Here is a 12,994-nt window from a genome sequence, read left to right as displayed (position 1 = left end):
GCTGCGGAGATCTCAGGATCCATGAGTGTCCAGCACGCACGCACCCGAAAGAGACAGTCTTAGGGGTCTTAGGCAGGACTGAGGGTGGTGAGCCTCTGCCTCATGGCTCAATGGCCCTGACCTTAGCATTGTTTGGGCACAAGAGAGCAAAGTGATGGGGACAGACAACCTGCAGTCTACCATGCTGGAAAGGCATGACTAACACTGATTGATCACATTCATGTGACTACTGAAGCTTTTCCTGCTCTCTGTAGTGGTGACCTTACAGAAACCATGCACACCCGGTTTAGACTGTATTAAAGTAGCCACCATTTCAGGGTTCCCTGCAAGGTACCATGGGACAGTAGTAGCATGAGTCTGCATGTATCTCGACAGTTTTCACTAGGGACTACACACACACACACACACACACACACACACACACACACACTTTATTGACATGGTGCACATTCTTTGCACACAAGGAAGAAAGTGAGCAGTAATGAAAACACACCAATAATGGAATTGATGGAGGGAGCACTGGGGAAGCTGGGGCTTAGAGTTACTTAAAGGCCCTATGCAGGCTCTCCTTTTGTTGGAGGAGAAACTTCAAGTGCAATGTGGTTCTTTATTTTCTTTCTCTAAAGCACAGAGGGTTAGGGTGAAACATAGGGCTTTGAGCATGTTCGGCAACTGCAGTCACACTGAATTAAATCCTAGGGCTGGAACCCGATTAATCTTCTACAGAATTACAGAGAAGCCTGGATGAAGACTCTCAGCTGAAAATGTGGACATCTCAAGACAGGCACTGGACAATGGCTGTCAGACTTGACTGAAGACTGGAAATGTTTTGCTATCTCATAGGAAAAGAAGGCCCCTCATAAGACACTGTACTCTAAGGACAGTTTATTCAGGTTAGGATGACATGAACTATTGTCTCATGTGACAGATGTCAGCACAAAGTATCCAAGGTATTGTATGCCAATGGTAGCATTAACAGGACAAAGCACACAGTGTCATGAAGACGTAAATCATGAGTTTGTGTAGCAAGACCCAGCCTCATCCAGGTTCTTAGATAGTAACTGAGAACCTCAAATACGGTAGTGACGTGATAGTGTGGGGTGATTCTAGTTACAACTAGCTTCTATTGTGACACAGATGACTCTTTTTGTGTCATGGTCAGCTTATAATGAATGACTAGACCTAAGCATGAGAGTAACCAAATACTACATTGCTTCTCTAGCTGCTAAGCTTTTAAAAGCCCTGGGGTGACAGCAAACTTTTGTGGACATACTGGATTGGTTCTTCTGTACTTTAACTCTCTGAGTCACCTCCACTGTCAGCAAGTTAGATCAATTCCACAAATTGGAAATCAGTCACCTGGAAAAAATACATTCTCAATACAATCCCAGATTGGCCATGGAAAAAGGGTAGCTTGAACTGTCCCACCTAGGTTCTTTGCCTGCACAGGCCTGCTCTCCAAAAGAAACCTGTGTTCACAGCTGCAGGCTACATTCACTATGGATGCTCTGGAGGTTCCTTCCTAAACTGCTTTGATTAAGATAATTTTCTTGCTAACAATCAAAAAATTGATTATGCCAATCTGGCCTACAAGAAGCTAGTTTCTATTCTGTATTTCTCCCTAAACTGCTTAGATTAAGATACGTTTCTTGCTATCAATAGAACACATTATGCCAAGCTGGCTTACAGGATCTAGTTTCTATTCTGTATTTTATCAGATGTGCATAATACATATGGTCATCATTGATAACAGGTGAAAGAGCTGCTCTAATATGAAAACTAAGTGGTGCTGGAGGATGATCCTGACCCACAATGAGCAGTGGGAACACCAGAGCCCTGTAGGGATGCCTGGCAAGCTAACACATTGAGCATGTATGGCTCAGTAAGTTCCCTGTGAACACACATCTCCTGAGATCTCTCTATTTAATCATAGGTGATCCTGTCCACCTAATAAACCACCTCATGTGGAATAACAAAAGCCACCTGCAGGAGCTGTGGTGATGACTCACAGGGTAGAGCATCTGCTACTCTCTCAGAAGAACCACATGGACACTAACAATTGGGTAAAGTGTGTCAGTGATTACATCATAAAGTGTGTGTCCGAGGAACAGCCACATTCTCCACACAAAAGACACTGTCACACTGAGTACCCCTTGGTGACTTTGAATTCACTTATTAGCCCAGGCTCCATGGAACATGCAGAGATCCATCTGTAGCTGTCAGTTCTAAGTCCACAGGAGGGGACAGAACCCTTGAGTAAGAATGATGGTCTTAAGAGTCAAGAGATAGAATTCAATTTTTATTCATTACAAATACATTTTTACAACAAAACAGGATTAAAATGAATAAAAATATTTAAAAATATTTGAAAGTAAAAATAGTAACAAGAACATATAAATATGAAACAACAAAAAGAAAACTTCAATTAAAATCATAACAAAAATATTTCTAAAAGCATATTCTTAACGAACATTTAGTAGCACAGACGTATTGCTGTTTCTCCTCTAGCACACATAATGAAAGGCGGTCCCCCAAGTTGTCTCTCAAGTGCTGTTTTCTGAGAAGAAAGTAAGACCTCAATCAGTCAGGCTGGCTTAGTGGTATATAAATTTAGGGTCTCTAAGAAATGACAAATTAACTCAGAGGATGAATACTCATCCAAAAAATGTTGTTACCATTCAGGATGTTGGTCATCAGGGACTCCTGAGAAAGCACCTCATTCTTCAGGAAGCTCTCTTACCGGGGTGTGTCCAATTCCAGCTCTCTTGCACTTTCTGAGACCTGGGAGAGGAAGGCAGTTTTTCAGACACTGATTTGGTGGGGAAATGCAAGGCAGCTGTCGGAAAGCTGCCTTCTACCACCTCAGTTCTATTGGACAGTCGACATGGACATTTTAAGTGATATCATTGTTGCTAACTCTGTGGGCAGGGCAAAATCTCCAGAGAGCCTCACAGTAATGTGGGCTGCCAATATGGGACCCAGACTTATACCAGTGCAAACCAAGAACAGGGCAATGGCAAGAGACCTCATCGGGTTGCAGGAAGAAAGGAGATGTCCATATGTCACCAAGGTTAAAGCCAATGACAAGTAATAATTTGACATTTGCACTTGGTTCTTATCCCAAAGGTGCTTCCTACACAAGAGATCACATGACCACAGAGTGTCATTTGTCAAACCACCAAGAAATTGTTCAAAACTCTACATAGGATCCAATGTATCACATGGATATGCAATAATATGATATGTTATTCATCTGTCACCATTTCTAGACTGCAGCTTCAAAAAGAGCAGCAAAATATGCTTGCACAATAATTCAGTTTCTGAAAAGTGGTTAACTTCCCAGAATACTTGTGCATAGGCAGAGCAATGAACAATTCCATTACATGAGGTGGTTGGCTGGTTGTGAGTGTAAATTAGAAAGGTGGTAAGAGAAGCAAAGATGTATCAAATTGGCAAATTTTATCAGATATTGTTAAGCTAACACGTCCCTAGCTGATAATGCTGGTTCTGGCCGTTGATGGTCTTTATCTTTCTTGTTGAAGTCAACCAAATATTTCTGGTTCAGTGCACAATCAAGATGTACCTCCTTGCTCTCCTGCTTCAGGGGGACCAACTTCTTCCTACATGTGTTCTCCATCAGGAGCTGGCTGAGCAGGTTTCTGGAAATACAGTCTGCATAGTAAGATCATGCTGGCCCTTTCTCCCATTCCTACTCCCAAGTCCCACTAACTCTACCAGGTCCCAGATACCCATGAAGACTTAATAAAATGCATCTTGATACATATAAGGCTGCTGCACAAACCATAAAGAGTTAATTCGGGGAAGAATAAATTGTTTGCTTGGCCTGAAACCAATTAGTGTCCACACCTCTGAGAAAGAACATGGATATACAACTATCCATGAAAGCCCAATGCATGGGGGCAACATCAATTAGTACTGGGCCAACACCCTCAAAAGAGGTCAGTAGAACCAAGGGAAGGTCATGCTAACCATGTGGTCCACGCACTGAGTTTTGTAAAACCTGGTGTGACACCATAGGTCCAGGTCAGCCTAATAAACTTCTGCTGACTTCAATCAGTACTGTTCTCTCTAGAGCCTTTTGAAGATGCCTAGACAATCCTGGGATGAGGAACAGTCTTTTATGGAACTGAAAACTGAGTCCTAATGACCCTGGAACACTGATGGGTAAATAGCACAAGAGATAGAACCAGAGCTGAAGACCGTCCAATCCAGAACAAAGAAAGTCAGAAATGGCCATTCCACAAGTGATAGCCTTTCTGACCAGGACTTACCTAGAGAAGGTAATCTCCTTCTTCAGCTTATGGTTGTTCTCATGGACCTCAGTGTTCTCCATCTCTAAGTTGTGCAGAATTGACATGACCGCATCCTCCATTCTCTCCAGGTCTTAATAATATGGATTTGGCCTGAAGTGTGGCCTGGCCTGAAATGATAGAATACAATGAATATCGGCATTTAGGAATATATGAACTCAGGGTGGGTCCTATATTACCCCAGGCTGCTGCCTGGATCTTCCAGCACTCAGTCCCCTGCCTAGCAAGTACAGAGACTCACCATAAACTCACTGCAATTACAATCTTGCAAAGCCACCAGCTTTCAAGGGCTTTGCAAATGCACACTGGGCACTCACTCTCCCTGACTTTATCCCTGAATTCTTCATTCAGACCACAAGTTCTGCTTTTCAATAAATGGAAGCAGATGAGTCCATTTTCAATCTCACTCCTCAGGAAGGGTCAGGTTCTGAATCTCCACTATACGGGAGGTGAGGTTTAGCACAGGGTGGTTAGGGAGGCACAGCTTTCTAGAACCCAAAACCTTAATAGGATAAGAAGGTGACCTTGCAGACCCAGGAATGAAACAAGAGCATTTGGTGCAATTCATACCTGTTCTTCATGCATCTCTCTGTCAGAAACCTCAGGCGATCTCTCAGGTCATTTCTCTCCTCGGTAATGAGCTGCAGCTCTTTAATCAGCCTCTCCTTTTCCTTCATGGCCTGATTCTTGCTTAGTTCAGGGCCAGGAGATGATGTTTCTCTCCCAATGTCTGTAGGTAGAAGAACACAAGTGAACCTGCATGGGGAGAATGCATAGAGTGTTCATAGACCTCAGTGAGGCCTAAACAGGAAAATAAGCCTGGAACCCAGTGTCACTGCTAGGCGATTGGTCTATGCTTAAGAGACCTCCTCAGGGGATCTCAGTTCTCCCACTACTCTATAGAGACCAAGAGACGTAAGCAGCCAGGTGTTCCCTATGCCGGACATCACGTGCTTACATGTACCAAGGAGATGGCTTCTCCAGGATTATTATCAGCTGAACAGGGTACAGCTTGGTTTCAGGACCCTCACCCCTGTGGCTTCAGAACTCAGATGATAAATTCACCATCCACAAAACTTGAGTGATTGGAGACACTCAGATGTCCTACCCTGATACTCTAAGCCAACAACTTTGGATTTAAAACGCATTTCCAGGGAGGATATGTTCAACAGACTTATCAGTGTCCCTATGTGAAATACCAAATGCCCCAGAATTGCGAATACGTTACAGGCTGAATCTTGGTCTACACATTCAAAATAGTTTTGGTATTGTAGAAAAAATTTTGTAACATACAACCTCTAATATATAAAGCAAACGATGACCCTGCCAGTTAGAAGAAATCAGAGAATGTCTAAGAACATAAGGTTATTGCCTGGAGCACAATCTCTCCCTGTTACTACTGTCAGATACCCACTGTATTTAAAGAAGCAATGATAGTGAAATACATTGCTGCCCTGTCTAAACTCAGAAAAGGTGGACCCTCCATGACTACTGATGGTGTTATTATATCAATGTAACAGAATAAATGAACTGAAAAGTAAAGACCAGAAGTTCACAGTATAATAGCATTGGCCTTACCATATCCTCCCAGTGGGGATGGGGAAACTAAAGTTCTGAAATCCTTGACTTTAAGGAATTGTGATATTCATGGAAATTCAATTCCTTTTCAGATGCTCCAGTTGCTGTGGCCCATTGCTAGAAAGGTCAGCTTAAGCCTGCAGCCACCCTGGCAGGAAGCTCAAAATACACTGCCCAGAACTTACTCCACATTCCCCAGAAGTGCTGTCTTTGCCCATCATTACTTTGAGACGAAAGGCCAGACTCCTTCACTCTAGTCTCTCCAGAATCGACGTTCCCCCTCCCAAAACGCTTGCGAAGATGGGAAAACATGTCTTAGCTTGTAACTGCCAGACTCAGACTGAGAGAAACTAGGGCACTGGTTGTCACTACAACACTGGTGACATCACAGAGAATGCCAGAACTCTCTAGGAGATAATAGAATGTCCAAGAAGGGACAGCTGATGTCATGGGGAGCTGACTTTGCCTCCCTGCTAATGTTCTCCCTGTACTGAGCATAAGCTGAGGTGCCCTTTCCAGGAGACTTTCCCGGGGCAGAGCCACTGAGCATCTCCTGCTTCCAAAGCCAAATTTTCCTCAAGGCTTGATTATAAAAAACCTTAGTAATTCCTCTGCATCTAAATGAATGTTTCCTTCCATATCTTGCCCCAAAAATGTCTCATCCTAACTCAAATTGTCCTCATTCACCAGTGTAAGCCATTAAAAATTCCTGAGATTTCACACCAGCTTGAATATGCAGTCAAAAGTTCTCCTGTCTCATTCTGTACAGGTGCTTTATATCACATCAAGAAATAGTCTGCATGGTAGGTTACAACATGCGTGTGTATTAGGGGAACACTCATGAAATCATGTGCTTAACAATCGACAATTGCCAGATAATTCCTTAGGAGAAAGAGTTGAAGTCTTTATGGTGCTAGGAAAAGTGTGGAGACCAGTTGGCAGAGGAAAATGCAATATTGGAGACTCCAGTGAAGGGAACCTCATGCTGCTTGTGGGGTTCTGCTCTTTGCACCAATGTCGCCAAAGGAGCACTGCTCACAGGCCTGAGTAAGATATACCATGAGCTTTTATCGGAAAAATAAAATACACAAGAGATATAGAGGGTGGCAAAGAAACGTCTAAAATGAGGCTATAAACATCATTAAGTGGATAGAGCAAGGTCCCAGCACCTGTACACTGGGAAATGGCCACCCCACCAAACACAAAAGCATCTATTATAGTAAAAAATGAATACTTTATAGAATGCACCCACTAACACTGATTGATCACATCCGTAGTTCAAATTTTGGGGGCAAATTCATGGCCTTAACTATCTTTGTCTCAACTTATATAGCAAAAAATAAGAAAGAATGAGAAAAGAAAAAGTCAAAACTAAAAGCTCAAGCTTCTCATATGAGGATTGCAGGAAGTGTTATATGGGAGTCAGTTCTGATTAGGCCATTTTAGATAGAACAGTGCATAGTGACCCTTAATGTGATGGGCCCTATATAAAGCTTTTTGCAATATTGGAATTTTAACAAACCTCATCCAGAACGTACGGAAGAGGCAAAGATGTGATCACCATGTCCTTACTCTGTTCCAGGTTATTTTTCTGCATCCTTGATTGTCAGGCATATAAGAGCAACAATCTGAAATAGCTGGTAGACATGGAAAAACATGGCTAAAACTATAGTTGTGGGTTACACACCTCAACTGTGAAAGGCTAATGCTGTCTGCACAGTCCTTCGAGGCCACTCTTATAAGCCTATTTATTACAAAGTGAAAGGAGGTTTATCTGAGCTCAAAGTGATCCTGACCAGCCAGGTAGAGGGCAACATGTGATACTTGAGACCCTGTTTTAAACCAGCCCAGAAATCCACACTTCATTCAAAGCATCATCTCTGAATTCTTGATTATTTACCATTCTCTCCCTACCAGTCGTTCTGTTTGGAATGGTAGAAAACAACGGGAACTGATCTTTCTATTTTAAGGACCTTGATCTCTCTTTTTTTAGGTCCACATTAAGAGTGCATACAAATGGACATCACCATCTGAACATCTTAGTATTATCTACTCTGTATATATAGCATAATACTGTGCCTATGAAAGTCTTAAGCTTCCTTGAGTGTAGTTGCCCCATCAAGAAGTGTGAAGTTCTGAGTTCAAACCCCAGTGATGCTTTAAAGGGACTAGAAGAAAGCCATCAGAGATACTCCACTTCTTTGTCCTTAGATTAAATCAAGTTGACACAATGTGAACCTGGTGGGCTATTTAACCATGCATCTTTCTCCCAACCCCATTTCCACGAGTTCAGTCCATGGCAGAATTCATCCCCCACCATCCTAGATATTTCTTTGTATATTTCTACAAGAGCCAGGTTTCTTTTTTTTAATAGAATTAGTTGTAGTCAATCAACTGCTGCCCTATGTGAGAAATGATTAGTATCTATTGCAACTTACCACACTGTATTTGTGTATACAAGTACATTATTGGAAATCCAGCATTACTGAGGGATTGGAAACCAGTGCTGTGGCCTTGCCTTTCTGTGCCTAGTCCTGGCTCACAGGCAGCAGGGGGCAGACCTTGAGTTCCTCTGAAGGGACAGAGTGATGTTGAATGGGCACTGAGCAGGCAGAGAAACACAGCTGAGGCAGCTCCTTTCAGTTATCAAACACATCATCTCCTTCCCATCTTAAGGGCTACTGCTGAGGTCTTGCCCCCATACCTACCTTAATAGCAGCGAATTTGTTACACAGCAGCCAGCTCTTTCCTATTGTTCTGTAATACGCCTCCACATCATGGATGCCAAGAAAAACACTAACAAAGAACAAAAAACTCTGACATTGAACTGTGTGGTGCTGGTCACATACCCTGTTATGTTCTGTATGTTATGAGGTTTGTTAATCTTAACAAGTTCCCCAAGTGTATTCTTCACATAGGACCCAATAGATTCAAGGAAAATAGGAACAATTATGTGTAAAATGGCCTGAGTCAGGGCCCATAGACCGAAGCATTTCCAGCACTTGTGCATGAGCCCATGTGGATTTTGCAATGAGCGGGGCCTAACAATGTCCAGTACACAGTTGTGAGCTGTTGCTCTGGTTGAACTGTATTGGTGTGTGCATTAATAAACTACACCTATTTAAATGAATTCAGTGTCCTGTGGTTTGAATCCAGACCCCTTGACACCAGGTCTTCCCTTCTGCAGCACTTGGGAAAAAGGCTAAGTTTAGGAAAGGTGACGTCTTGTCATAAGTTATGTGACAAGAGGGATGGTGAATGGTCCCTTGTGATAAGAATCAAGGTTTCCTCTGTGGTATTTAGGTCTATACTGGCCCTATGCAACAGCTTCAAGAACCCATTTCTGATTTTCCTTGGGATTCCCGTGATGATGCACTCAGACATGATTGGAAACAACCAAAACGGTGGTCAGACTTGATTTATAAAATGTAGGTAACATTGCAAACTTATGTTGTAGGATATTTGATCATATTGTCATCCACAATATTGTGTTATTTACTTAGAAAAATACCTTCTGGCTGTGTAGTTCAGCACTAGCACCAATATTTAACCCTAGAGCTATTTTTGTTTGTTTGTTTGTTTTTTGTTTTTGTTTTTGGATGAACAAGTACTTTCCTATTTTGTGGCCCAGCCCTAGCTCTTACTTCTTTGCACAGTCATAGAGAGACCTCAAACATATACTCAGACAAAGCCAGGGGAGTGTATAAAAGGGCCTAAGGCAATACCACATAATGACATTGAAAGTGGGCTCTCTTCTTGATCCACGCCTCCAGCTCTCCTGACATCTACATGAATTATAAATCCTAATGCAGTGTAAATGATGTCTGCGCTATTGCTGAAGGAATCATGAGAATAACAACTGTAAACATTCCACCATGGATAGAATTTGTGGAAAGAGGTGACTGGCAGCCAACAAGAGGGCTCTACAGTTAAAGGGGCTTGCTGTCAAGTCTGATGAGCTTGACTCAATCCCCAGGACCCACGTGGTAAAAGGGAGAGAACCAAGGGCCAAGCTGTCCTCTGGCTTCCACTCATGTCTTACATGTATGTGAGTATATATGTATATGTCTGTTTGTACGTGTGGATATGAATGTGTGTATCCATGTATGTGTATACGTGTATATGTATATGTGTGTATATGTCTGTCTATATGTATGTATAGGTGTATTTGTATGTGTGTATATGTATTGTATGTGTGTATATGTGTGTATGTATATGTGTATGTGTGTATGCATGTATGTGTGTATGTGTGTATGTGTGTGTATGTGTGTATGCATGTAGGTGTGTATATATGTGTGTGTGAGCATGAATGTGTATAGTCATGTATATGCATGTGTTTTCATGTATGTGTATTCGTGTATATGTACGAATGTATGTGTGTATGTGTATGTATGGACACACAAACACCATAACATAAACATAAAACATAAAAAGCTCCTTGGAGTATTCACTGTGCCTGGATAAGTGGTGACCATGTGGGGGAAACACATGTCCATGTAAGCACACCTGTTCACATGTGCTGAGCAATGCCCAGCCTGGTCTTGAGCTCACTACCTGCCCAACGATGAGTTTCTGCCCACCTGGTCTTCTCAGAGCCAGGTGACGATTGTTCCTGCCATGCCAGTTCTGTTCCAGTTTCTCATGCCACAAACCTTCTAGCTTGAATCTCACCTACTGACGCAGGAACCTAACAGCCTCCAACCCAGTGAAGTAAGTAAACTTCTTGCTGACATCCTCAGGCTTGGTGTCCCCATGAGTCACAGGGAGGAAGGATGGCATGCACCAAGGAGAAGGGCCATGTGCAAGGAAGACAGGATCATAAGTCAGTCATCACTGACACCAGCAAAGTGTGTGCTTCAGAGCTGGCTCTGCTCACTCTTGTCCCAGTGGCAGGACTTAAGAGTGGTGCATACCTGTCACCCAGCACTCAGAGACGTCTGAGGCATGAGAACCAGGAGTTCATGGCCATCTTAACTAATGGTGAGATCAAAGCCAGCCTGGGCTGCATGAGACTCAGTCTCAAAGCAGGCAAGGAGGAACTTGCTATATTTGAGCGAGGAAGCTGCCATCCTCCTGGGTTCTAAACTTTCACTGCAATACAGAAAGATGCTAGGGCTAGTGTGGCAGAAAGTAGGAGACAGAGAAGCCAGGTTAACCCTCCCTAATCTTCTTATGCTGTGTGAGCTATGAGTAGATGGTGCCCTATACACTGTGGACAGGATGGTCTCTCAGACGGTTCAGAAGGCCATGGAGGACTCCAGCAATTCTCCACTTGGGTGTCACTTGAGTCTTATATGTGTGTGTTTACAAGCCAAAATATAAGATCCATAGGTGACTGTGTAAATTCAACATGGCCCAGCCATGTGCTGGAATATTATTCAGCCTTACATAGGATTCAGATTCTGACCCTTGAACAGGAATGAGAATGGTAGCCATTCTCCTAAGTCAGACCTCCAGGCAGTGCAAAGACAAACTAACACTGTATGACACCACTGAGGGCTGCAGTGTCACCAGTTATATAAAGACAGAAAGCAGGAAGGTCTACAGAGCTCCAGGGGTGACATGGAGTGCGGAGGTTGGATGGTAGGTGTGTAAGTGGGACTGAGGCTCAGAGGAGTCAGACATGGCTGCAGAATATGCATGTGGCTCCTCCCATACCTGTGGGTGCTGCCTCCTCAGAAAGGCACATACAGCAAAAGAAAGAACCAGAGGGGACTGGCTCTGACCACTTGTAGACACACACAAATGACGTGGCAGAATGTGCACACTGCTGCCTTGCTGCAGGAGCAGTTGAACATCCAGAAGGGTTGAAAGAGGCTGGAAGGGCTGAGCATGGCACTGAGTTCAAGGACATAGCTTTAGGTCCTGAGGAACCTACGGTGCCCAGGCCCCATCCTGCTGATACTGAGGGACACAGCTGACATTCAGGGTGATGGCTGGGCTGGGCTGGGGAATAGGTGTCCACTCTCACCTGCTCCAGCTTGAAGATGTGCTGGGTGAAGTAGGACTGCAACTACTTGTTGGATTCATTGATGCAAATCTGCTGGAAGCTATTCTGTTCAAAGTCCTCAAATCTGAAAATGGCCAAGACACCAATGGGCAAGCACTGGGAGACAAGGTTTTGATATAGCCGGGGCCTCCTGGAAAGACTAGCCCTCCTGAGAGGAGTTGCAGAAGAGGGGATGTCTTTTCCTGACCTGTTTGGTACCCAGTGTTTTTTTGCCAAGGGTTCCTTTGTTACTTCTTGATGGAACCAGGCCTGCACATATCCAGTAAGCATTGGGGTGGAACCTGGGCTTGGTGCCCACATGCTGGCATCGCTGAGGGTGAAGTCTAGCCTACCACACTTCCAGACACCGAGTGCAGATGCCTGGGTTCCTATAGAATGGCGGTTCTTACCCTTCCTAACACTGTGACTCTTTATTTCAGTTCCTCATGTCGTTGTCATCCCAACATAAACTTATTGGAGAGCTACTTCATAAGTGTCACTTTGTTACTGTGAGGAACTGTAATGTAAATGTCTTGTGTGCAGGAGCTCTGATACAGAACCCACAGATTGAGAGCAGCTGCTGTAGAGGATCAAAGTCCTCTGCCAGCCCTGGTGTTTGCAGAGATCCCCTGGGTTCCTGGACTCCATGGCTTTTCCCAAGGACAGGGTTTATTCTTTGCCGTCTCAGGGCCCGGGACCTCACAGAAACAGCCTCTCCCATGTCCTTCTTATTGAGGAGGGCGTGGTTGGTCCTCAGCACAATCCAGTCAAATAGGGCACTGTATAGACACTTGGCCAGGGGTCTCCTGCAGTTATGGCCTCTGGACAGAGGGGTTTCTTACCTGGGGTGGGGCAACCATGCCAGGTACAGGCAGTGATGCTCAGAGTCAAGACCTAGTTTTGTCTTATTTTCACAGACAAAGTTGCCCAGGCTGGCCTCGAACTTGCCATGTAGCCAAGGATAATTAAACAACTGATCCTACTGCCTCTACCCACCATGGGCTGAGATTGCAGATGAGTGTCACCAGAGCTGGCTTGTCACAGGTGCTATACGGCTCTAAGCCAGGGGCCTCATGCGCAGGTGTGTTATGACTGT

At 43.9% G+C, this 12,994-nt stretch overlaps 1 protein-coding gene across 2 annotated transcripts in view; it reads right to left on the bottom strand.

Moving 5' to 3' along the window:
- The window catches only part of LOC147998880 (disks large homolog 5-like), a 115,540-nt gene extending 109,289 nt beyond the window's left edge, over positions 1-6,251 (bottom strand). Inside the window, exons 1-3 of one of the 2 annotated variants that reach the window (XM_087595801.1) lie at positions 6,095-6,251; positions 4,902-5,061; positions 2,294-4,441 (exon numbers count right to left, since the gene is read on the bottom strand). In XM_087595801.1, coding sequence (XP_087451927.1) covers positions 4,357-4,441; positions 4,902-5,061; positions 6,095-6,221 — 372 coding nt within the window. In that variant the 5' untranslated portion in view covers positions 6,222-6,251 and the 3' untranslated portion in view covers positions 2,294-4,356. Of the gene's footprint in view, positions 1-2,293; positions 4,442-4,901; positions 5,062-6,094 lie in introns of those variants that run through there. The other variant, XM_087595799.1, reaches the window with a different exon arrangement.
- Between the last annotated feature and the right edge of the window lie 6,743 nt (positions 6,252-12,994).

The sequence above is a fragment of the Rattus norvegicus genome, chromosome 19 (assembly GCF_021556685.1).
Source record: "Rattus norvegicus strain SHRSP/BbbUtx chromosome 19, alternate assembly SHRSP_T2T, whole genome shotgun sequence".
Taxonomy (NCBI): domain Eukaryota; kingdom Metazoa; phylum Chordata; class Mammalia; order Rodentia; family Muridae; genus Rattus; species Rattus norvegicus.
This window is presented reverse-complemented; position numbering and strand designations above follow the sequence as displayed.